The following is a 26,103-nucleotide window of genomic DNA, read 5'->3' as shown; positions in this document are numbered from 1 at the left end:
TAATAAAAAAATACAGAGTTTTTTTTACAATATATATATTTTTGTTCACGTAATTACCTTTCCAGTGACGTAGTAATGACCGTTGACCTTTGCTGCTTTTTTTGCGCGATTGTTCCGATATTTGCGAGTGGTCTGAACACATCAGGGGAACAACATAAACACTGGTTACTGTAGCAATTTGTAGTCTAGAAGTTAATACAAGTGAGAAATCGATTCAGAGAAATATAGTAAACTTCTCCTCGTTCTACTTTGTTTAAGCTAATAATCTAATTACGGACTTTTGTTATTGCGAAGCCACAAGGGAGAATGGATGACGTTGGTGGCTACGATAACAGACATGCTAAGGATGCTAACATGGGGAAGACATTGCAAGGAAAACGAGGAGGATGAGGTGGACGGTGAAGATGGTGACTGTGTGGAAGAGTTAATTCAGTACGGTAAGATAGAGTTTAAAGTAAACTACCGGTACTTCTGTGCGTATACCTCGGGCTAACGTTAGCTACAGCTAGCAGGCAGATGCTAGCTACCAGTCATTGATCGCAGTTTTCATAGTAAAGTGGGATTTAAGTGCAGCAGTCCTTTTAGCTTACAGTTGGAGTAATTTGTAAATCTACAGATGCTTTTTGTGGTAAATTTAATTCGAATAGTATTTATTGTTACTTTTTGTATGCATTTGTTTTATACCTAAGCCAACTGAATGTCATTTATTTATTGTTGTGTTATTGGTTGTTGCGTCATAAATGATTAGCACCTGCTGTAAATAAACCAGCCCCGCCATAGCTCCTCCAATAACAGTCCCCTGTTGTCTCCACTGTATTGTACAATGAGAGGCTCATTGTAAGCCTTTGTGAGACAGGAGGTCACACAGGCTTCCTCACCTCTCAACTTGTTATTTCCATCCGATCTCTCACCGCCCGCCTCCGCTCTCTCTCTCTTTTTCTCTCTGTCTCTCGCTTTCTCTCTTTCACTCTCTCTCTCTCTCTCTGTCTACGTCTGAGTGCCTTTCCCTCTTCAGTCCCGTTAAAAGTCTCCTCTCTGTCGGATAAATGGAGACTACCTGAGCCTCGGGGATTCTTGGTGAAACAGCCGTTTTTTGTGAACCAAGAAAACAACAAAAACAAACCGGCTCTCACGCCTCACAGATCGAGTTTACCCTCCACTATTTGGACTAATCCGTCGCATCTCAGGTAGGTAAAAGACCTCCCATCCTCATGCCGTCTTGTCTACGTCTGTTAAAGTGTTCATTAATACGGAAACTTTTTGGTAAAGTCGCCGAGCACTGATGCAGTGATATAACAGCCTGTCAAAACAAAATTACAGCGTGCATGAAGCTTAAAAGTTGCTCAGAGAACTTTATGAATAGGTGACACACTCAGATCTATCAGCTAACTTAAGTTCTGCACCTGCGTTTTTGTTTCTCCACATGTCAGCAAATTCTTGCAATGATATCTTCTTGGCTTGTAAATAAGTTTGGCTTGTTTTTAGCCAAACTTCTGTCAGTATCTGTGCCAGTGTGTGGCGGTATCAAAATGTTTGGGATTCCGGCAGCAGGTGCAGCACACAATGGGTCCAGTGAGGGACGGAGATGACACGGATATATTAGACGGCATGTTCAGTCATTAGATGATGTGACAGCTTTGTCGTTGATGGAGGAGTGTTATCTCAGGACACAAGCCACAAAGAGCAGGTCCAGACCCGACTTTTTGAAGAACTATGCCAGAAATAGGGAAACAATACTTTTTATTTCACCTTACAACCAATGAACGTTAAATGTTCAAACTCAGCATTGCTAACTAGGTGTGTAACAGTACATTGATGTGGACCAGTGCATTCGTTAATGATCAAGGGGTCAGTATCGTTGATGCAAAGTTCAAACATCGATCCATATCATCGTATTTAAGATGTTAAGACTGATGTGTGTGTGTGCAAAATAATAATTTGTTTTTATTTCACTTTCTTAAGAGTTCAGTTTTATTTATTTATTTTTGTTGCATAAGATGGTCCTATGGTATCATCCAAAATCAATCATCTAAAATCAGTTGCAGGCCCTAAATTGAATCAAATCAATATTGTGTCATGGTAGACTTCTAAACGCAAATACTTTTAATACCTTTTAATAATAATAATCATACTTATAATAAGAAAAGATATAAGCAAATATCAAACCGTATTGTGATGAAACTTGTGATTTACAACCCAAATATTGCCTGTAAGATGCTTAAAAAGAAGACGTAATTCAGTTGGACACAAGTGCCACGTCTAAAATTCTCCAAATTGGACACAGAAAAAAAAAATCAAAATGCAGTTTCTTGTGTACGATATTAAAAATAAGCCGAGTAAGTTATGCAAATCCTAAAGCGTGTGCATACGTCCGCCTTAAGAAGAAATGGACCCTTTTTTCTCCGTGTTCTGTCGCTCTCTTTCCACATATCACATTCCTATAAGCTTCAGCTGTTCTGCTGCACAATGGAGCCTCTATGATGGTTTGTACACCTGAACCAATCATATCTGCCCATCAGCTCCGCGGGCCGGCCAATCCCAGTCCAGCGCACACTGACAGTTAGCCCCTATAGGACCACTGAGCCTGAACAAAAGGTCAAACCATCGTTTGTATGTCACAGAAATGTGCAGCAACATACAGACACTTAATCTTAATCTATAGTACATGCATCAGGCTTACTACTTAGATTAACGTCATGATGGACCTGTAGCTCCCCCTAAAATAAATTCTGACTTTGCGTCTCCATGCAGACTGCAGTTGTGTTGAGTGAAATAAATCTGGGTCACAATGATAAAGAAGAAAACAAAGCGGAAGTTGCGGATATTTGTCTCACAGTGACTCCACAGATCCAGGCTCTGATTGATTAATAAAGCTGTTTGGTTTGATTGTAGCTGCAGAAACAACAAACACACACCAGTATAACGAAAAAAATCAACTTCCATTGTTTGTTCAAAACTTCACCGTAACATCTTCTTGCAAAAAAACGGTCCAACTATTTAAAAGTTATGGATGTTGACCTCAAACCTACGAAACAGACAAATAAGATACACGACAAGAAAGAAGAAGAAAAGTGAAATTAAAGACGGATAATAATAGTTAGTGATTGTGGTGGATGAGAAGGATACATGTGAAGAACGGCAAGCTGCTTTGTTTTATTCTGGAAACAGGAAAAGAAAACGTTAAAGACAGGAGCTATAAAAACACCTTCATTATATAACATCTACATGCTTGTAAAATCTCTGCATCCTCCCTCCACAGTTCATTTTGTAATGTTGCTTCTTGTCTTTAAAGGGTTAATCTCAGTGATCTTTGCTTCTCATTCATAAAAATGTTCATATGCACGGATGGATTTGGATTTATGAGCCAAAATTAAAAACCTTTTATGGGATTCATTCGTCACATGAATTTAAAATTCCAAAAAAAGTTACAACGTCCTTGTTCTTCATTAAATTTTATACTCGATAGGCAACATGTGGCCTTAAATCTGTCACTTTTCCCAGCAAACTAACAAGCACAAATAAAACCCAAAGCACCCGAGACTAAACTTGATGCCTGAAGTCTGAGGTGAGATAAAAACACCACAGGCTTAATCAAATCACACTTGACAAAGTGCCCCGTAATAACCCCTGATGAGAGGACAAAGTGCTGCAACGTGTAACCTGGCTCCCAATGATATTGATGCTATTGATGATGATGACATCGAGGATGTAGTTTGTGCTGACTAGCATTTTCATGATGATGATGATGACTATACTGATTGTGTGGATGTTGCTGATGATGATTATTGTTTAAAAAAACAAACACTCACTGACTTCATTCCCTCCCGTCTTGATCGTTGCTTGTGTTGTATTAACTCTCAGATGAACGTCGCTTTGGACAAAGGCGTCTAAATGAAACTGTAACATTGTAATAAGATCAGTTTTGCAAAGAAATGAAGACAAATTTCAAATTAATATAAAGATATTACTCCAGGCGACATTGTGTTTGTGAAGGTGGTAAATATTTAAAGGACTAACACACAGCTTAGCTTAAATCTGCTAACTACTGCTTTAGCCATTAGCTGTCATGGTGACGATATGAATCTGACAAAAAGATGGTCTGTTGTGTGATCTTCAATGTCTTGTTTTTTCCCCCATCAATGTGCAATTTCATCATTATTGCACCATGAGCGCACTCAGTAAACGCGCCACCAAAGAGTAAGAGAAAGAGTATTTTAATGTAAGCAAGCCTTGTTTGTCACTAAGCGTGCTAAAATGTTACCTTTTTAGATGGAGTCCTGGTTGTGATGGTATTACCATTTTGTGATGAGATGAAGAACAAGCTAACGATAAGCTACCCTCAGATTAGTCCCCCCACAGTGATTGTGTAAAACATGCAGAACAGCAGATAGAGACTGAGTTATAGCTGCTGTGCACTCTATCGCACTTTATATTGAACAATGTGATTCTTTTCTTATATTGTGCAGGCCCAATACAGTGTGACAAATGCTACTTCAGTGTGCAGAAGCCTTTGTTCTAAAGAGCACCGCTTTGATTTTAGGTACATTGAAAAGAAAACATGAGTTTGAAGATTACGCAGCAGTTTGATTTCACTTTATGAAACATTTTATGACATCTAATGACAAATCACAAGCAAATGTAATTGCTCGTGTATTCGCATGGGCTGCACGTGGTGCCGTCGCCTCAGAGCTAGAGGGTTCCTGGTTAGAATCCCGCTTCAGACAAAGGGAGCCTTTCAGTGTGGAGTTTGCATGTTCTCCCCGTGCACGCGTGGGTTCGCTCCGTGTTCCTCCCACAGTCCAGAGACGATGCTCGTTGGTTTATTGGTCTGTAGGTGTGAATGTGAGCGTGAAAGGTTGTCTGTGTCAATGAGTCAGCCCTGTGATTGACAGGCGATCCGCCCAATGATGGCTGGGATAGGCTCCAGCCCCCCTGCGACCTTGAAAACACAAGATAATGGAGGGATATATTTGCATACTTTATGCACACTTTATGGGCATTTTCAAACATGGAATCAGTCCAGTTTAAATGTACTTGCACTGATCATCATACACTCAGATAATATGTGAAATGAAAGTTCAGTTTGGTTTTAAAATGTTGGTTGCTGAACGTCCTATGTTGACTAAAAGTGGTCAACAACACTGAGTGTGAGTGCTGAACTGGAGACATGTAGTATGATGTTTCCAAAGTGTAAACATAAAAGTTTACTGTAACTAAATGTGTCCTCAGAGAACTGATGTCGTCAGTCGTTACTTTGTAACTGAGCTGCATGACGCTGTAAACAGTTCGCACACCGAGCAGGGAGTCCTGCAGACAGCGTGTAGTTGTGTTTCTGCCTTTAATAAGTCTGCAGTTGCACAATGGGGAAAATTCTAGTTTGAGTTTGAAGACACACACACACACTGACCTAAAAAACCCAGTCAAGTCCCCAGACCACATTACTATAAACAAAAGGAGCCGGGACTATAACAGCGCACAGGAAGAGAGCTACTACTCACATCTGGTCTGAAAAGGAGGAAGCAGGGACGAGCTTTCTCGGTAATGAACTCCAAAATAAGAGAAGAGAGAAGAGGAAACATGCATGCGGTTTCTGAAGGGGTCTGCGAGCGCTGTGTGTGTGTGTGTTTATGTTTTCATCGTGCACAGCTGCATGTGCATGGGTGTGTGTTGGTGCAAGCGCTTGCGGTTTCATCATCTGCTGTGACTGAAGACCAGAATAAAAGGTTCAAGTGTAAAGAGGGTGAGATATTTCTGTCTCAGACTACATGTGAAAAGATTATTGATTTTGTTCTCTGACTGTTTGAGTGTCAAAATATTAAGACAAATAAATATATAAGTCACTGAAAGGAGCTGACACACACTCAAAGCTCAGTTTGACACATGCACGCTGCAGGTGACTGTTACATGCAAAAGTGTGTTTGTGACTGTGTGTGTATTTACATGAGATATGGCATCAGATGGCCTCGATTTGCCTACCTGTAGGAGGCAAGTCACAAAGCAGGATTGTAGGATAACACCCACCGACCAGACGGCATGCAAATCCTGGAGATGCACGGACACTGTGTGTGTGCAAGAGAGAGAGAGGGGAAATCATGTGGGTGTGAAAGGAAAGTAAAGAGTAGAAATATGTCTGTAGAAAAGAAAAAGAACAAAAGAGAGAGAGGCAAATGGAAAGACGTCAGTTGGTTAAAGTTTGTTTGTTTTTTAAGAGGAGACTGTGTGGGTCTGTGCTGATGACTTCATAAAGGCCCTGCATGGTTCTGTTATATTACAGGAGGCGTATCAGTGGTAAATACAGGTTATATTTTAATATTGCTTTTATTGTTGCTTCAGATTGTGTTCTGTCGTTTAGGGAAAGCCTGCAAAGAAGCATGGCTTCAAAAAAGAGCAGATATCTGCAGTGTCATGTCTGATTTGATAAAGCTCCACTTGTCTTGCAGACAAATGTCGGCAACATGAAGTTAGCTGATGACCTATAGGTCAGGGCTGGGTATCGATAAGGATTTTTCAATTCGATTCAATTCTAATTCACAAGGTCCCGATTCATAAGGCATGCTGTATAACACCGAAAATACACTCGCAGCCAAGCCGACGCTAACAGAGAGTAACATAAACATCAGTGCAAAACTGACTTACATATTCATGGACGCACACACGATAAAAAGAGTCTGTCAGCGATCACTGATGTCTCCGTAGTAGGTGCACTCAACAAGTCCGCGTATGTCCCCCTCACTGCCGTGTTTTGCAGGGAGTCGTGCTGCGTTCAGGAGCAATCAGAAACATGAGTGATCAGACACGTTTCTACACATATTTTAAAGATCCATCTTGGGATTTACGAATTGATATTGGGTCATGCAAATGAGAATCGACGATGATCATCACAATTATTTTGATCAATATGGACATTGTGATTATTTATTTTAGGGACATTTTTTTTATTGTACTTTGACATTTGATCAAACCAGAGGTGTGAATCACAGGGTGACTCAGGATACGTCGCCCACGGTAACGATAATATCACGACACAGCACTTGATAATTGATTTATTGCAAAACGATCATATAAAAATGATACATCACGATATCTGTTTAACTTCTTCTTCGGTTAATTCATCTCGCTCACGTTGCCCTCGTTCATGTCGTAAGCAGCACTGCGACGCGTCAGAGAGGAGTGAAACTTAAAAGAGCCATATTTGGCGGCAGCGTATTGATAATGGTGTTGCACTAGTCCGGATGACGATATATTGTCGTATTGATATTTTGTTCCACCCCTAAAAGCAGCGCTCTCAGCTCCATTTCGTGCTGCACTTTGTGGAGTTTTTTCAGCTGGTGAAACAAGTTAGTTGGCCTAAGGTGCATTTCTTGCAGCTGGTAGATTGTAGCCACAGAAGAGAACACATCCTCCACCATTTAGATTTATTTTCCTCGTGACAAATACCTGTAGGGACGCTTCAAGATAAGAGTACAAGCAATAGTTTCCCACAACTCTTCTTTGTGTGTTTAAATCTGCGACTGAATATGTCTGCTTGTTTCTTGTTCACTTCTCCATTTAAGATGTGCTATAGTTTTTTCTCACACTTTGAGTCTGTTTCTCCATCTTTACATTTTCATTTGGGATTCTTGATTACTTTCTTTTTCATTTCTGTGTGATTTGGGAGTTTTTGCGCACGGCCCTGCAGCCTCGTGTCCTTTAAGAGGATTTCAACTCAAGGAAACTAGTCAGGAAACTACTTTTAATTTCTGAGGAAAGTTGTGAGACAAAGGTGTGAACATTTCAGCGGTTTGACAACTCATCATGAGGAATTAAAAAAGAAAAACTAAGGGAGATAATAATGAATGAGTTCATTCATTTATAAGAGGAATTCCACAGTAGACAACCACAGATGCCAACTCCTCTTGGTAATCTGGTCTTTCTTCTTTCTCCTTCTGTGTTTCTTTTTCTGTATCTGCCCTTGTTTAATAAACAATGACTAACACCTTTCGTTTTCTTCTTTGTGTGTGTGTTTAGTATGTGGAGGAGAAGGAGGACCTGGAGCGTGATACTTTTGGGTCTCTTCTTCAGATTATGATGAAGGAAAAAGATGTACACATTGCTTAGCCTTTTTTCCTGCTTTTCAGGGTGTAAGAGATGGAGAACGACGTGGAGGCTCTGTGGGAGAAGGTGGAGTGCAAACGTTACGATCTCTGCCGCATCATCTCCCCGGCAAAACTCACCCCCTACCTCCGCCAGTGCAAAGTCCTGGACGAACAAGACGAAGATGAGATCCTCAACTCCCTGCTGCTCGTGTCCAAAGCAAACCGCACAAGTAAGCAGAGCGACGTGTGGGAGCGTTATTGGATTCATTTTGGACTCTCTGTTAACACTAAGTTACTCCTCCTTTAGGCCGTCTACTCGACATCCTGCACACTAAAGGAGAGCGCGGGTATGTCGCCTTCCTGGAGAGTCTGGAGTTTTACTACCCGGACCTGTACAAGCTGGTCACAGGGAAGGATCCCACACGACGTTTCTCCACCATCGTGGGTGAGGAACACACCTTTGGATGTAGACGTTTATGTATTTATTGACACAGAATCTCTACTTTCACTTAGCATTACACTGTGGCTGATTTTATGGACAGTATTCTTTATTTCTTGCAACATCTGTACCTCCTTTCTTTGCTTCCTCGCTGCAGTGGAGGAGGGTCACGAGGGTCTGACCCAGTTCCTGATGAATGAAGTGATGAAGCTGCAGCAGCAGTCCAACCTGAAGACCCTGCAGCAGGTCGAGCTCAGCAGGAAGAACTGCACTCTGGAGGACGAGCAGAAGAAGCTACGGCTGGCCAATCAGGAGCTTCAGGCCTTCCAACAGAGTAAAGACACTTTACTTTGGATATATTCTGATCATTACATGCTAGCTCCCTTTTATCTGTGCTTCTCTGCAGGTTTTACTGCATGTATTAGAAGATTTAAAATGATATAAGCATGCTTTATTTGACCCGAAGTGCTTAGTGTCTCAAATCCAAACCAAAAACTTGGCAACATATAATGAAACTGCCACCCCACCACACAGACCTGGTTTTTCCTGCTCGGTGCACCACAGTTGGGCTTATTAAGGCTAAATTGTCAATGACGTTGTCTACCAAAGTCTTTTTGTTGTCATGAAAGTAGGGCGTTGTGGTGGCTTCATGTCCTGTGTCGTTGAAACCTACAGCTCGTAAACCAAGCGGATTCCTGTTTAAGCAAATGCTTCATAGATTTGGAGAATATGATGTCCAGTCTGGGCGTCATCTCTAGTTTGCGGGCTGAAATTATAAAAATAAATAAATAAATATAACAAAAGCTAACTAGGTAAATGGGGAAGCAGCCTTTGAGCTGGAATAGCTTAAGAAGGAGAAGGATGTAAGTGACTAAAAACTGCATTTTGAATGAACATTAATGAACATTAATATAACTAGATTTCACACCTTAATATCATTATTTATTTAATATAATAGTATTCTATTACTGACTTTATATTGAACTGTATGTGGTTCTATATAAATAGGTCTTATAGGTTCTTTTTTTTGTTTTGCCCTGTTAACTGATAGACATGGAGCTGTGTGTGAAACAGTGTGAATGTATAATTGTCTATCATTGGTTCTCCAGGGTACAACAAGCTGAGAGAGGAGCGAAACACCTACAGTGACGAGCTACTGAGAGTAAAAGATGAAAACTACAAACTGGCCATGAGGTACGCCACGCTGAGCGAGGAGAAGAACATGGCTGTGATGAGGAGCCGAGACCTGCAGCTGGAGGTTAGGATGAAACGTGAATACTGTAATGCAAGCTGATGTACAATGTCTATATCTGGTTGTTCACCCTGCGTCCTCTCTGTGTGCGTTTAGATCGATCAGCTGAAGCACAGGCTGAACAAGGTGGAGGAGGAGTGTAAGATGGAGAGGAGGCAGAGTCTCAAGCTGAAGAACGACATCGAGAACCGGCCGAAGAGAGAGCAGATCTTTGAGCTGGAGAGAGAGAATGAAATGCTCAAGATCAAACTACAGGACCTTCAGTCCATCATACAAGTACGCTTAAACACACATTCATGTCCAAACACACGATATCAATAAGCAATACAAGAATTAGTCCAGTGGCACGTGGCCCATAAGCAGTGACTCTTCGGTTTTGCAGATCGTAAAGCAGAAAGTCTTTGCAACAACTGCTGAAAAGCTTTGGCTCATCCCAAGTTTAAGACCAACTGATCCACCTGGTATTGCGCCTGTTTACACCTAGTATTAACATGCGTTGAGTGATTTGGCCACAAGTTGACAAGCTGAAGAACAGGTGTAAACGCACCCCAGACCGCTAACTGATCACTCAAGCTTTGGTCACATTCATGTGGCAGTGTGTACGTACATGTGTCCTGGGCCACAGTGAAGCACTGCCTACTCTTTGTATGCAGGGCAATGATTGAGCCTGCTTTGATGTTTAATATTGTCACCTCTCAGCTGTGTCTCCTAAAAAATCTTTTAGCTTTATTATTTTTCATCCTCAGCATGTGTAAATGTAGTGAATTAATTCAAAGCGAGCTGTGGTTAAAAATACAGGACAGATAGTGTCCCCTATGTGTTCATACCCTAACAAATCAATATGGAGTGCATTAGGGCTGAACGATTTTGGAACAAGACTAGGTCAAAACCTCGTATGTGGCTGACCACATCAGGTCAATGTGCGCTTTTGTGGGCAGTTTGTTACAAGGACTGTCCTTATGAGGCCGATGACAACGTGTTTGAGAGCAGGTGCGCGCTGCGGACGTAGGCGAGGGCAGCGGAGCAGCAGCCCCGCCTACTCCCCGAGCAAAGTATCCAGAGCCGTATAGACAGAGAGTCACGTCAGTGGAGGTCCAATATGCTCCATGATCCACCATTGCAATGTCGCAACTCTCTCTCTACGGCTGCGAAAGTACCGTCACTCAGTCACATACAGACCCATGTGCAGGGCTGACCCCGGCGGTCAGCAAAAAAATATCTAATTGTGATTAGTTTGACTTATATTGCGATTTTGATATGATTTGCGATAATAAACAGAATGATGATTTTTACATTATTTTTCTCATTTTCATTGAAAAACATTAAAATGATTATGGTGTGTTTTCTGCAGCGATCTGTACCAAAACAAAGATATTTGATACTTACGTCTGCTGCTTGATGTGAGAACATCTCACATCAAGTGCCAGAACATCTCTTTAGCATCTCTTTAATAGATATTGCGCCTCCTGCGCTTTGAAAATTGCAGCAGGCCATTTTGCGATTTTGATTACATTTCGATTAATCGTTCAGCATTATAGAGTGCGTTATATTTTTCAATGCAGGACAATTCCATACAGACGAGGGAAGAGGGCAAAGATAGCACCTGGACACTGGTGACAGGTGTGACTACAACTTGCATCTGTGACCCACAAGTTCTGCTTTGTGCTGCATTGTTTACAGAAACAGATTTTTTTCTTGTGCTTTACTTTAATTGACGGCTCAAAGTTTGCTGAAATTTCAACATCATGATGCAGATTAGTAAAAAATGAAGCTTCGTCAGGTCTGTCCTCAAGAGGAGAAGAAAGCAGCTCGTTTGTTGAACGGAGGTCGGCTCGGTCATTTGTGGTGCTTTCGAAGAAGTCGGGAAATCTGAACGCTGAACGGCTTTTGTGACACAGCGTCAAAGGAATTTATCTCAAGCTGAATTTTAGATCTAGAACAGATTGTTAGCTGTTAGCATGCAGATGTCTGTTTATAGAGATTAAGAAGAAGCTAAATCATTGTCAGGTTGCCGCTGATGGGAGCCGGGATGGCGTTACTATTCTACATTTCTTTGTAGAATCTGTTAACTACCTGGAACTCTGCACCTCAGGGCAGTGCATCACTGTAGAAATGTTGATTCAGCTAATTTGATACCAAAAGATTACATATTTACACATCCTGTTGACAAAAAGCAGTATTGGTGTTCATATTGAGTTTTGAGTCTAGCTGGATTTTGAGTTGAATATTATCTCTTCTTTTAGCTCTGTTTTTAGCTTCCCCTCCCATTTAGATACCTGCTAAATGTATGTCTGCATTTAGGTGCTGGCCAGGTAGTTTGGGTTTAAAAGCTCCTTTTGCCTACAGCTGCTGCTGAAGTTAAATTCTAGGTTTGTAACCAACACGTTTAAAATACCTGGGACTTGAGGTGGGGTTACTCTGCTTTTATAGAAGCCATGCTGCATTTTAACAATAATCCTCCGTCAGCCAGTAGCGTAAGGCTTATACTCTACAATGTGCGTGTCTTACTTCACAGCCGGGCCCACTACCTGCGTCCGACAAGGCCATCCTCGACATTTTGGAGCATGACAGACAGGAAGCACTAGAAGACAGACAGGATCTTGTCAACCGCTTATACTACCTCCACGAAGAAGTGAGACAGGCGGAGGAGCTCCGAGATAAGGTAACGAACACACGCGAGCACATATTCACATTAGAGATACAGTCTGTAGAAGAGAGATAAGTGTTGGTGTCTAGATTGTTTTAATCTTTGTTCGAGTGTTTGGACTGAATGCATGTGAGGAGGAGTGTGGGTGGGTGCACACAAAGGTGAGGAAATGTGAAAACACCATGACCAGAGCGCCTAATGCCCATGAGACCATGTGAGGAACACACCCAGTGCAGAAAGCCCCGTCTCAGACCTCTCTCTCTGTAATCTGGTTCTTCTTTCTCCCTCTGTGTTCTCTTCCCGTATGTGCCTTTGTTGAATAAACAATGAATAACACCTCTTGTTTTATTCTTTTGTGTGTGTGTGTGTGTGTGTGTGTTTGTAGTACCTGGAGGAGAAGGAGGACCTGGAGCTGAAGTGCTCCACGCTGCAGAAGGACTGCGAGATGTATCGCAACCGCATGGACACCATCACCATCCAGCTGGACGAGGTGGAGAAGGAGAGGGACCAGGTGAGAGAGCACGTGCACGCACAGATTTCTGCTACTGCGTCCACTGTAAGTCGCTCCACGCTGGTGCGTGTTTATTAATGTAATGTGTCTTTTTGTTGTTGTGTTCCAGGCGTTTCGAGCCAGAGACGAGGCCCAGCACCAGTCCTCCCAGAGCCTCATTGACAAAGATAAATATCGCAAGCAGATCCGAGAGCTCGAGGAGAAGAGCGACGAACTTCATATTGAGATGGTACGCAAAGAAGCCAAGCTGGTCACCTTGGAGTGCCGCCTACGACGAGTATCCAAGGAAGCGGTTTTGGACCAAGTTGGGGTAAATGAGTTCACATCTTCTATAAGCATTATAAACTCAGCATGCACGTGGGAACTCCAGTGTCGAATATTTAAGATTTGCAAACGTTGAATTTTCTTCCTCTGTTTTTCCAGAGTCTGCCGAGGGACATGCCGAGGGCCATCATCTCTCAGGGGGAGGAGCTAAAACCGGTCCCTGGCCAATCAGAATGGTCCAGTGATGAGTCGCCCGAGGATAAGTTCTTATCGGAGGAGCCTCGCCTCAAACGCAGACCCAACCTCAAAGCGGTGGTCAGCATCTGTCATTTACTCGTCCTTCTTACTTTATTATTATTCCTCAAACTTCTCTCATCTGAAATAGTTCTTACTCACCAGAATACCACATTTATACGAAGCTTCTTACACACAGTTTAAGAGTGATCAGCAGGTTCCTTCAATCGGAGACAGAACTTTTAAAAGGAAAATGCTGAATCTCCGGTTCCACGTGCTGAAATAATGTTGTGTTCAATGTTTTCAAATCGTGTAAACATTGGGAACATGAAAATACAACTTCTCTATCGATCTGCAACACAAAGATATTTATAGTGAAAGTCTGTAAACACTTAATTAAGTGTAAAACCACCAACTCAGGAGATCCCAAGAGCTAAGTAACAACAGCTAACGTTAGCATTCAACCAAATCCTAGCTAACATTACGATTAGCTAGCTATTGTTACCAGAAGATAGGAATTTACGCCTTCCTATGGCACTGTGATGCTATCAAACAGTAATGTTAGCTGGGCTGCACGGTGGTGCAGTGGTTAGCGCTGTCGCCTCACAGCTAGAAGGTTCCTGGTTAGAATCCCGGTTCGGACGTAGTGCGCCTTTCTGTGTGAAGTTTGCATGTTCTCCCTGTGCATGCGCGGGTTCCCTCCAAGCACTCATACATGGTACTAAGACATGCTCGTTAAGTTCATTGATGACTCTAAATTTGCTCGTGAATGTGAGCATGAAAGGTTATCTGTTTCTCCTTGTCAGTCCTGTGATTGACAGGCGATCAGTCCAGGGTGTAACCCCGCCTCTCGCCCACTGACAGCTGGGATAGGCTCCAGCCCCCCGCGACCCTGAACAGGCTAAGCGGTATAGATGATGGATGGATGGAGTGGATTGGGAAAATGGCGAGATGATAATCACTACTTAGATACCCTGTTCCCCTTTGGGGTGGCTGTGGCTCAGGGGGAGAGTCGGTTGTCTCCTAAAGGGAAGGTTGGCGGTCCAATCCCCTGCTCCTGCAGTCTACATGTCGAAGTGTCCTTGGGAAAGACACTGAGCCCCAAATGGTCTTTATATGCTGTTGAACCTGGAATGTTTTAACAGGAACTAAAAGACTTCTCATGTTTTGTATTTTAGAACAGAGTAAAGTCCCCGATCTGTTTCCCCAAAGACCTCCCAAACGACTCGGAGCCCACTCAACCTGCAGGTAACACACATCATTCATTCATACACTTCGCTCTGCCAGAACAATAACACTTCCTTTATGTAAGCTTCTGCACATTTGTCTCCCACGTTCAGCTCTGTCGGTCAACGGAGGAGATTGTCTCGAAATCCAGACGCCAAACTCGCACGTCAACAGCCATTCCCTCCCTTCTTCACCCAGCTTTATGATGTCCCCCACATATCCGCCCTCCTCCGCTCCCCAACTCTCCTCCTTCCCCCCGGCCCCCTCGCCACTCACCTTCCCTGTCGTGGAGCAGCCCAACAGACCAAATTTGGTGAGTAAAACTGATGCAGAAAAAGTTTAATCTGCTTGTCTGGTACAAGTGGATTGCAGTATTGTCCTTCTTTATTGTCTGGTTTGTGTATCCGGTTAAAGATTCAATATAAATCTGTCGCGGTTACAAACAAAAAGGGAGCGGACCCAAGGTGCAGACAAAACTAAAAGTTTAATTAACAAAAAGGCAACAAACAAAAGCTCCAACTGAAAGGTATAACCAAAAACACAGCGAGGCACAAGAAAGTGCAGGTAACAGGTTCGGGTAACAAAGATACAGGATGACTATGGAGCTGTGACAGACGACAAGGACTCAGGACAAAGACGACGACGAACTGAGGGCGCATTCACACCTGAAGTCCATTTGAAGAGACCAAACTGTTACAATGCAAAAAAAAGTTTGGTTTGTGTTCACACGGCAGCTTTTATCAGCGGACCAAAAGTTTTGATGCGCGAGGAAACTGCTCTCTGATTGGTCAGAATTTCCACGTGCCTGAAGTAAACAAAGCGAGAGAGCACACGGATCATCAATCACACTCAACATGATCGCGGACTTTAATGTTTTGTTGTTGAGTTTTTTACTTTTAACCGACATTGTCCCACACTTCGATCAGCTCCTCCGTGTCCTCGTGCGTTTCCACAAGCATTTGTGAAACAGTTTGGTCGGTCAGCCCATATTTCTATTTCCTCATTGCTCCCCGACGTCTGTCCTCTACTCATCTCGCTGCATGTCTCTGCATATATCAGCACCCATAAACAAACTGCAGTGCACAGTTTTATGGTTTGTTTCCTGTGTTGGTCCTACTTTAAGTCCGTTTACGTTCTCACCAGAATCAAACCGGACCGTGGTTCGTTCAGAAGCAGACTGAGACCCGTCTTTTCTAGCGGACCACGGTCAGGTTGTTTGGAGTTTCCGCACCGAGGGGACAAACGCTCCAGGGTTCAGTTCAATCGGACCAAAAAAGGCTGGTGTGAACCCGCCCTGAGACAAGGGAGCACAAAGACTAAATAAACTTGGGATTATGTTGATTAGACACAATCAAGAGGCAGGTGAAAACAATAAGGGCAGGGCACATAATCAAATAAGCGGGAGAACACACAACGGCAGGAAGTGGAACATCACAAGAGACGAGGTGTCAAAGTAAAACAGGAAATGATCTAACCCATGAAACACAGATGAAATGCAGAGCTGAAGTAGACTCAATGACATGGAATAAACTAAGCACAAAACTAAACAATAACAACTCAAGACAACAAGACACAATGTGACCAAGAAGCTTAAATGGATGTACAACTTGAGTATGTAACCGGTGTTTTGTTCACTTTGCAGCTGCGTTACCGTAACGACAGCATCCTGTCCATCCTCCCCGAGCCGCCGGATAAATCCTCGCTTTACCGCAGAGAGAGGGAGAAGGAGAACGACTTCCATCCACGCAGGTACTCCGCACCAGTCAGTTCATCTAAACACAGTTCATGTAGACTTTATAATACATGTAATCAGTAAGAATCGCCTGCCTGAATGAGGCTTCCATCTTTAAAATCCCTTCAAGAAACTTTTAGGAAATGTTTTTTTAATCTCTGTTTCATGTGTCTCTCTGGCTGTTGCTGTGTTTTTTAGTCACTCTTGCCTTCCTCACATATAACCCATCATTTCACCTGCAAGGACCACACCATCAACAGGATGTGATTAGATATATAGTGATTAATCGAATAATCGATGATAATGATGCTTGGACTTGGAGAGCTCTTGCGGTCAGCGTTTTGGGGAAGCTTCACTGGGGATCGGACGTCGCGCTCGGGGCACGACGAACCCCCTCAGGGCCCTGCGGAGGGGAGGACAGAAAGAAACAGAGAAAGAGCAGGGGTGGGAGGGAGGGGTGCAGAATGCGAGATCGACAGAGGATGAGAGGGGTAGGTTCAGGGGCGGATCTAGAGGGGTGCCCTGGTCCCCCCTTGAGAGCTGATTGGCCACCCCAAAATCCTGAACTAGGATTGGCTATTTGCCTTGACAGAGGTGTTAAAAGTAACTTTTTGGTCTGTGTTGCAACAGGCTGCTCGTAGCTTTCTTTCCATTTCACTTTGGCACATTTCCTTTAGTACTTAAATTGTTACTCTGACCTCACGTTGAGTCCTTTAAAGAGTTAAGCTTAGAAGGAAGGGTTAATTAAATGCTATTCATTTGCGTGTGTGTGTGTGGACACATACACCCGCTCCTGAAACTTTGCTACACAGCATCGATTAGTTTGCCTGTTTTGTTTCTTTTATTGTTGTTGTATTGGGGTTTTATGGAAGCACTTTGTATCTTTAATGTGATCATGTAATAGCTATATAGATTAAGTCAGTATTCTTCTTCTAATATGTTACATAGATGTAGATGGTTATGAGCCTCTTTCTCTACTGATTTCCTGCTCTGAATGGCTTCAATGTTTTGTCTCTTTCAGCCTCTTGGACTTTGACAGCGACAACATGGAGATGGAGTTTGGTAAAGTTTACTTTCACACAGACTCATGTTTTTGAATGTATTTGTATTCGTTCTATTCTGTCTACCATTTTTTTAAAAATAATCTCTTGATTCCTCTCTCTGTCTTCTCCTTCTTTAGAGGATGAAGCACTGCGTGGTCCACCCTCTGTGCACTCGTCCTCCTCGTCCCATCAGTCAGAAAACATGGACACGTACGACCTGGAGCAAGTCAACAACATCTTCAGGAAGCTCTCCCTGGAGAGGTGCAGTACACACACTCATGATATTAAAACCACAGGAATCATCAGGTCAATTTTTTATTGGCACCTTTGTCTGTCAGTTAATGTCATTGTGTGTACGTCTGCGTGCAGGCCGTTCCGTCCGTCTCTGTCCTCCTTCTCGAGGATCAGCTCCTCCCTGAAGCCGGTGCAGGAGCTGTCGCTGTTGGGCGACAACCTGATGAAGGACATCACTCTGGTCGGGGGTAACGAGAGCGGGCTTTTCATCTCGTCTGTCCAGTCGGGCTCCATGGCTGAGAAGGTGGGGCTGCGAGAGGGCCACCATCTCCTGCTGGTATGTAGTTCACTGCATCGGTTAAAGTGCAGGATCACTCGGGCTGTAAGAAATTCACTGAGATACTTTGTTTTTAAAATAAAACCATCAGCTGGCAATTTAAAAAAGAACTTCTCTGGACCGGGAACACAACCTGAAGAAAGAGGCATTAAACTTTTCCCATCAGCCACCATTTATTTTGTATACTTTCAAATGCCTGTTTTTGTTTCCTTGTTACCTTTCCCAACCGCCACTACCTTTATCCAGGAACTAGACTACAAGAGTGTCAAAAACAGTCGTCAAAAAAAACACTAAAAACATATATCCGTCACTCATCTTTTTTTGTGCTGTGATTGGCTGGCCAGCTGGAGGGATGCATACGTGGGGAGAACCAAAGCGTTTCGTTGGACACCAGCACTCAGGAAGAAGCCCACTGGACGCTGCAGCACTGCTCTGGACCGGTCAGGCTGCACTATCGAGCCAACTATGACAGTAAGCGTTTTATTTTTACTAAAGCAGTATCACTCTAAAAGCTGTTGTACTGAATATCAGCACGGCTGTGATTCGGGCATAGGCACGAGGCTGTAGGCGTGCTGATATTCAGTATAACAGCACGACATCTAGTGTGATATTGCTTTTTATACAATGGATGGACAATTAGCATTTCTTAGTAAACAAAAATTATTAATTGGGCTCCAAAAACACAGCTTGTTCCGCAACTTGACTCGAACTAGGAAGTCTGGAAGCGGTTCAAAGCCCACGTTGCTAGCCTCAGTGTTAGCCTCTTTATTGTCCTAGTGCCATTATACTCCATATCAGCACTCACAGAATGCCCCTCGTCCAATCAGATCACTCGGTGGGAGCTAACTGTTCTATAATTGTCTGTATCGCTTCTGTAACATTAACAGTGTATGTTAATTAAACTGTTTGTGCTGCAGCTTACCGTCGCCTGCAGAGGGACATAGCAGAGGGCACTCTGGCTTCTGGCGACTCTTTCTACATACGGGTCAACCTCAACATCTCCGGCCAATCAGACAGCTGCTCTCTGAGCGTGCGCTGTGATGAGGTGGTGCACGTGCTGGACACCTGGCACCAGGGCCACTGCGAGTGGATGTGCTCTCGTGTCGACCCCTACACCGGCTCCGACCTGGCCGACCACGGCACCATACCCAGCAACTCACGGTACAGAGGAATTATTTTCCAGCTGCAGCTTGTTCTGCATGTGAAGCCTGTGTGTTCAATGTGCAAATGCTGAGTTGTGTCAAAGACCATTTAATGGCTGGAAGTAATCAGGTACCATGCATCTGTTCTGCTTCAGTGCAGGATCCAGAGCATGATGCAAAAGTGATGTAACAGTTGAGCAACCATGCAAATTTTCACAGTGGTCTTGAGGGGTCGGCATCCGCTTTCAGGACACACAAGTTTCACTAATCTGTATAATGCAGCAAAAAGAAAAAAGTCCATGGCACCCTGACATGTGCACATTTTCACACTCGAGTCCCACAACCTGTTGTTGTCACCAAGACGCACAGGAAGCAGCTTCAGACAGAACACATTGTTTTTGTTTTTGTAATCGTGTCAGATCATCACTTAGAGAATTTTACAGGGTCCTGTGTGTGTGTGTGTGTGTGTGAATGTGTGCGTGTAGGGCCCAGCAGCTGCTCCTTGTAAAGATTCAGAGGTTAGTGTATCGAGGGGGGAAAGAAGAGAACGACGTTCACCGCAACAGTAGGGTAAGAAACTTCGTAACTTCTGAGAAAAAACACGTCTTTAAAGAGTTTTTTGGGAAACTAAAACAAGGGTTATTTTTTATTTTGCAGGGCTGTTTTGTTGTGAAAAATATGTCATTTATTGAAATTATTTTCCTCACAAATTTCCTTAATTACACCTTAATTATTTGTCCCCTTGTTGCAATCCTCTTCACCTCTTTTTTTCCTATAATTATGTTTTTCTGTGAACTATCTTTTATATTACTTCATAAATCTGCGTACTTTTTTTTACATCGGTATTGTGCATGCCTTCAGAAATGTGCTGTATGTAAGTGTGTGTGTGTGTGTGTGTGTGTGTGTGTGTGTGTGTGTGTGTGTGTGTGTGTGTGCAGATCAGTTTACAGCCAGAAGAAGCCAGCCCCTCTCCTGATCCTAAAGCCAGCCCACGCTTGTCCAGAGCCAGCATCTTCCTCACTCAGATCCTTCAGGTAATGAAGGATAACAAGACCTCCTGTTGTATGTTTAAGACACATAAAACGCTCTGCTTGAGATAATAAATAGTGTCTGATATGTTTTTTCTGCTAAATACGTTTAATTACCTTGTAAAAATCCAACCAAGGCGTCTCCTCCTTCTCCCTCATTAAAAATTCCTGAATCTGCATAGGCCCCGCCCACTATGCAAATTTCCAACTGCCCTCTCCATCGTGAAAACAAAACTCGTCTCTGCCATCGTTTAGTGGCGACCTGTTGAAACTTAGCTAGCTTGAAATGTTGTCATCAGTAGTAGTAACATTAACGTTAGTAGTCAGTAGTGAGTTTGCAAAAATTACGATGATGGTTACAGCTGGCTCGGGCATCACTGAAGTGGTTGCCATAGGTTACACATAAAGATATGCATTAACGGGATTGGCTCCTTAGATTTGTGACATCAAAAACCTGCCGATCTGAAAACGTGTTGTTCAGCCTGTCCTTGGTACACTGCAGTTTAAAAGCAGACAGGCCCAGCCATGGAGACGACTGCTGATGTTGTCCCTGATGTGTCTTGTAGCACATGAAGAACAACACATGGAGATGTTTACAAGGTTAAACACTGGATTCTCACTGGAGAGGGGCTTTATCACTTTAGCTTCTTTAGTGCAATGGTGCATTTATGCCACAGATTTTAGGAATGGATGTCCTGTGTTGACCTCTCTCTCAGATTAACACTCTTAGGGCCCGATCAGACAGAGGCGCGCCGCACTGCCTTTTTTGTTGATATCCATAAAAACTTCAGAGCTCAGGCTTTATTTTGCGTCCTTACTCCTCAAAGGGATCTGTGTGTCAGATAGCAGCTGTTTCCCTTAAAAGAACGAGCATCATCACTGAACAGATAAAGCTACGATTCCTCCTGTAACACTCCTCTGTGTCTGATGTGATTTGTAGTTTGTCAGCAGGGTGGACATCAAGTACAAGCGCATGAACAGCAGCGAGCGCGTGAGGATAATCAACTCGAACAGCTCAACACTACCCCGACAAGGCTTTGAGACGCTTCTGAAACCAGAAGGTGAGAACAAAGTGATCAAAGCACGGGGGAGTTGAGCTCGATTTGACCAATCAGAGGAAACATCTAGAACATGCACGATTTCTGGGAACAAAAGGTGCTGCAGAAAATTCACAGTTGACACAAATGAGATGGTTGAGATGCTGAAAACAGTTGAAGTGGAAGTCAGAGAGGAGTGGAAGTGCTTGAATTAGCGGTTCAAATAATGCGGAAAGTTTCAGTCAAAGTGTCGACGCCGAGTGAAGTGAAAGAGAAGATGAAAATAAGCACTGCGGAAAAAATGCAAAAGCTAAGAATTTCATATCCTGTGTATAAAATGGTCAATAACCTACAGTACCCTGTGGCCGTGCGTGTCTGATTGTGTTCCTCTTTTTGCCTGTGTGCTGCAAACAGACGTCGCCGACCCGGACAGTGAGCTGAGCAGGAGTTTGAACCTGGTTCCCTACAGTCCCGTCACCCCCCAGCGCACCCAGAGGAAAAGGCCTGTCCTGTTCACTCCCACCGCGCTCGCCAAAACCGTCATCCAGAAAATACTCAACATGGGGGCAGCCATGGACTTTGATATCTGTAAACCAGGTCAGTGTGTAACGGGAAGAAGCAACCTCACAACAAAGGAATTCATCAAGGATGGAGGAAACAGAGGGAACAAGTAGTCAAAGGGGGATAGGGAGGGAGAAGAAAGCTGCTTTTGGGATTCAGGGCAGGTTTTGTGTTGCTCTGTGGTGTAAATGTTGAGGAGTGTAACCAGAGAGACGGCGGGGGCCGGATGGAAGATGGCCTAGTTGATTCTTAGGTTGACAATGCATCTTCCTGATGCACTGATACAGAGGAAAGCAAACCTTATTTAGACACTACAGCTAAGTCCCCTGACCTCATGTTGAGTGATAAAGTTGCCAGAACTGGAGACACAACTATCAGACCGACCAGCTGCAGAGTTCAACGAGTTTCTGTTCCTGTTGTATTAACTGTGCCGTGGCGGTCACGATAAAAATGATTGGTTTGTATTATTGTGCAAACATTGTGCGTGTTCTGTTTCAGACACCCTGTCCAAAGAAGAGTTTCATCTCAAACAGAATGTGGAGCCTTTCATTCACTACAAAGAGAAACACGCCACGTTTGAATGCATCACCAGAGAAAACATAGAAGCTGTTGCTGCTAAGGTAGGCTGTGTGTGTCTGTGTGAGTGAGTGCACTTATCTGCTTATATTTTAGTTATTTAAAAACATGTCTTCTAAATAATCAGAAGCGTTTGCACTTATAGTTTGAAATACCACTCTTATGTCTCTAGGGTATATATGTAGCCTACTTCCAGTTAAAGCATACTGCTTACAGCTTTTAAGATAAGATAGTTCTTAATTGATCCCCAGAGGCACAAAGACAAGCAAGAAGCAAGAAGGCAAGTACAAATAGATAAATAAGAGGTATATACAACTGGTATACAAAAGTGACTTCAGTGACATATATGGGTAATAGCAGCAACATTTAGCAGTATGAAATGATACAGTATAAAGTATGAAATATTGCAGTATAAATAAGGTGCAAATAAATAATAGATACAGTATGTTAATTACAGTATATATTGCAGTATGATGTGGAATATTAAGTCATTGACAGTGTATATTACAGCAGCAGAAACAACATATCAGATGTAACGATAACCTAATATAGTGCAGTATTATGGAGGTAAGTAGTAGTATGAAGACATAACAGCATATGGCAATTAAAGTCAGACCAGTGGGAGGAGTGAAGGTGTCTGTTGGGGGTCTTCAACGGGATCCTAGCTAGCATACCCAGCTCCTTATAATATCCTATAAATAAGACACATTAAGGATACAATCGTGAAGATTTTCATTTAAATAAATGTCTGTTAAGTCTCTATCTATCGCCGAATGAGGTAACACAATGGTGATTGAGCCGATGGCCCACTGATGAAAGACTTTGCGTTTGCAGTATTACAGACTGGGTGTCAGTTAGTGACGCGTTTTCCATCAGCCAGCAGTGGTTGGTCTGCCAGAGAGGGTAGGCGGAGTTAAGCGTCTCTGCAAGTGTTGCGAGTGAACAGTAATCCACTATGGCTGCACAAACAAAGAAAAGATGGATGACTACAGATACAACTTCAACAATAAGTGAAAATCCAGACACCCCATCCCACTCCCCTTTCCAGTCTTTATGCTAAGCTAAGCCAACAGGATCCTAGCTAGCATACCCAGCCCCTTAAAAATATCCTATTAATATGACACGTTAAGGAGAAATATCAACGAATGTATGCTTTCAGGAATGTTACATGTTTCCCCGTATCAATATGTTTAACCTGCCTGCGTGGCATACAGCGTACAGCTTTGTCCCCAGGTTGCAGCCTTTATGCTAGGTTAAGCTAACAGGCACCTAGCTAGCCTTAAATGTATAATACAGACATAAGAGTTGTTTTCCTATCTGTAGTTTTTATTGATAGATTCTAAGATTCCTGCATGAATTGAATATGTCTTTAGCTGGCAGAGGAAAGAAAAAGTTGTGATTCTCAGACCATCCTTGAAGAGGCGGTCACAATATTCTCTGAGACAGTATTTTATTAGGTTGACGGGAGGTGTTGTCTGCCTCCCTGTGTGTTCAGTCCCCAGTGTGCTTCACGGATTGTTTGCTCTTATCTTCCATCACCACCAGGGCAAACACTGCCTGCTGGAGGCTGAGCTGAACTGCGTCAAAGACCTCCTGCGGCGAGAAATCTACCCGATTATTATCTACATCAAGATCTGTGAGAAGAATGTCAAGAAGTTACGGTAGGTCTAACGAACGGCACTTTAACATTTACCCTTCGCTGCAAGCCACAACCCCCTTTTTTATAAATGCAAATGCCTGTCAATCTTTGCATGACATATTTCACTGTTTTCCGAGCGTTTATATGTGACGTTTACTGGACAATGAAGTTCTTATCATGCTACAATGAGAGGAGCTAATATAGGGTTTAGTGTCTACAAAGGTGATAATAAGGCAGCTTAATCAAAAACATGTCTTATGTGCTGTGTGTGATGGCTGTAATTGTTGGTGTTACATCTAATCTTGATGTGCTTTCTGGTGGAAAGTTCCTTTAAATAGACAATTACTCTTTGAACCTTTTGTCTGTTATCTTTCTGAGAATTACAACAAAGCACACAAACCACTAGTTGCAAAGTGCTCACAGGATCTCATGACAGAAACTTGGTTCTGAAAATTACCACACTCACCACCACAGTGCTGCTTCCTTCCTGTTTCCTGTCCTCACAGGAAGTTGCCTCTGCGCGTGGAGTCTGAGGAGGAGTTTGTGAAATTGTGTCGAGCAAAAGAGAAGGAGCTGGAGGGCATTCCCTGCCTCTACGCCAGCCTGGAGCCCGACGCCTGGGCGGGCACCGACGACCTCATCAAGGTCATCAAGGACCGGATACTGGAGGAGCAGAAGAAGATGGTGTGGGTGGAGCAGGACCTCCTGTAGACGCTCACAGCCATTTGTACATGAAATAAACGTGTAGATGAGCACCAGTGAAACTCTTGTACATCAGGCTTTTATGTATTTTATTCTATATATGCAAATGTGTGAGTTTTCCTTTAATTAAGAGAAATAAACACAAAAGAAACATCAAAAGGGTCTTCTTTTTTTTAAAGTTAAAGTTGATGCACTAAGCTGTACTTTCTGTTTCAGTCTGAACGCACTTAACTTTGAATATACTGTCACCTAGTGTTCACACTGTAGAGACTCATGCCCTTTCAAATGATGTCAACTTTTTATATATATATTTAAACATGTTAGTCTGTGAGTTTAGAACTGATAAATCCATACTAATTGAGTGGAATAAAGTAAAATGGTGTATATTTGTTCTTTGTTGAAACAAGTGCTTCACATAAGGAAACAGGTGAGCTTTACGTAAACACAAGGGTCTCTTTTTATGAAGTCTAACAGACATTAGTAATGTTTGTCAGTGGATTTGAACCTTTGTTTCACATTTTACACTTTAAATATAAAGAAATATTTCTGTGTGAGCCCTTGCCATCAGTTGAATGTCTAAGTTGCGAGTTGTTCAGGCAAAAAGGGGATTTAACTCCTTAGATCGTTTCATTGGAGTATTTTTCAAAGGCTTTGAAGAAGTTAAACTCCGAGTGTTTCACAAAGAATAATAAAAGGCTGGGAAGTCTTTTTGTGAGGCAGAATTTACTTATTTCTTTACTTATTTTCAACATTGGTATCATGTCGAGGGCTCTTTGAGATGTCCAACGTTCTTTATACATTAACTTGACATTGACTTAGGTTTGAGTTGTTGGCTTGTGTTTTTTGGTGGTTGCCGGTTATTCAAGTTTTTGGTGGCTAATTTAACTTACCAGAAATCACATGGCGGCCGTTTTCCTCTGACGTCACACTCAGGAATGCTAGCTCAAATGCTGTTTAAATGTTGTAAATCTCGGGAATCTGACTAATTGTTGGGATGGAGGATGGGAAAATCCATTGACATCAGGCTTTATTTAAAGTGGTAATCATGAGGATTTCAGTTTCGTTCTCTTTGGCGGCACCTATGGCGATAAACGGTAATAGCGGGAGCACCCTTCCCAGATATCCAGACAATGTCGCATGTGTGACGTCCACGGTCAGCTCCGGTTGTAACTCTTGTTTTTCTTCGCTGACGGTCGCTTTCCTTTTCAGACTGTTTGCCTTCATCATTTCTTTCTTTTTCTTTGGATTTTCACTTCTTGTTGAAGTTGTATCTGTAGTCATCCATCTTTTCTTTGTTTGTTCAGCCATAGTAGATGACTGTTTACTCGCAACACTTGCAGAGAGCAGAAAAGCAGCCGCTTAGCTCCGCCTACCCTCTCTGGCAGACCAACCACTGCTGGGCGTCACTAACTGGGCGCCGCTT

At 42.9% G+C, this 26,103-nt stretch overlaps 1 protein-coding gene across 2 annotated transcripts; it reads left to right on the top strand.

Annotated features, from left to right (window-relative positions):
* The first annotated feature begins 414 nt into the window (after positions 1 to 414).
* On the top strand, positions 415 to 24,834 carry card11 (caspase recruitment domain family, member 11). 2 transcript variants are annotated; one of them, XM_069676052.1, is made up of 25 exons: positions 415 to 437; positions 8,118 to 8,305; positions 8,383 to 8,520; positions 8,672 to 8,848; positions 9,624 to 9,772; positions 9,863 to 10,042; positions 12,282 to 12,428; positions 12,799 to 12,924; positions 13,034 to 13,234; positions 13,348 to 13,503; positions 14,601 to 14,670; positions 14,763 to 14,962; positions 16,292 to 16,398; positions 17,403 to 17,443; positions 17,562 to 17,685; positions 17,794 to 17,995; positions 18,340 to 18,466; positions 18,913 to 19,156; positions 19,623 to 19,707; positions 20,076 to 20,171; positions 21,106 to 21,226; positions 21,617 to 21,799; positions 22,262 to 22,383; positions 23,885 to 24,000; positions 24,485 to 24,834. In XM_069676052.1, the coding sequence occupies exons 2-25, from the start codon at positions 8,128 to 8,130 to the stop codon at positions 24,687 to 24,689; spliced, it is 3,495 nt and encodes a 1,164-aa protein (XP_069532153.1). In that variant the 5' UTR covers positions 415 to 437; positions 8,118 to 8,127; the 3' UTR covers positions 24,690 to 24,834. The 2 variants fall into 2 exon arrangements, with proteins under 2 accessions (XP_069532153.1, XP_069532152.1); XM_069676051.1 differs by lacking the exon at positions 415 to 437 and adding an exon at positions 1,000 to 1,187.
* Positions 24,835 to 26,103: the final 1,269 nt, after the last annotated feature.

This window comes from Semicossyphus pulcher, unplaced genomic scaffold, assembly GCF_022749685.1.
Source record: "Semicossyphus pulcher isolate SPU_LCO1_2020_fin unplaced genomic scaffold, fSemPul1.0.p SCAF_25, whole genome shotgun sequence".
NCBI lineage: Eukaryota > Metazoa > Chordata > Actinopteri > Labriformes > Labridae > Semicossyphus > Semicossyphus pulcher.
The sequence above is the reverse complement of the archived record's forward strand: the minus strand, read 5'-3'. Positions and strand labels throughout refer to the sequence as shown.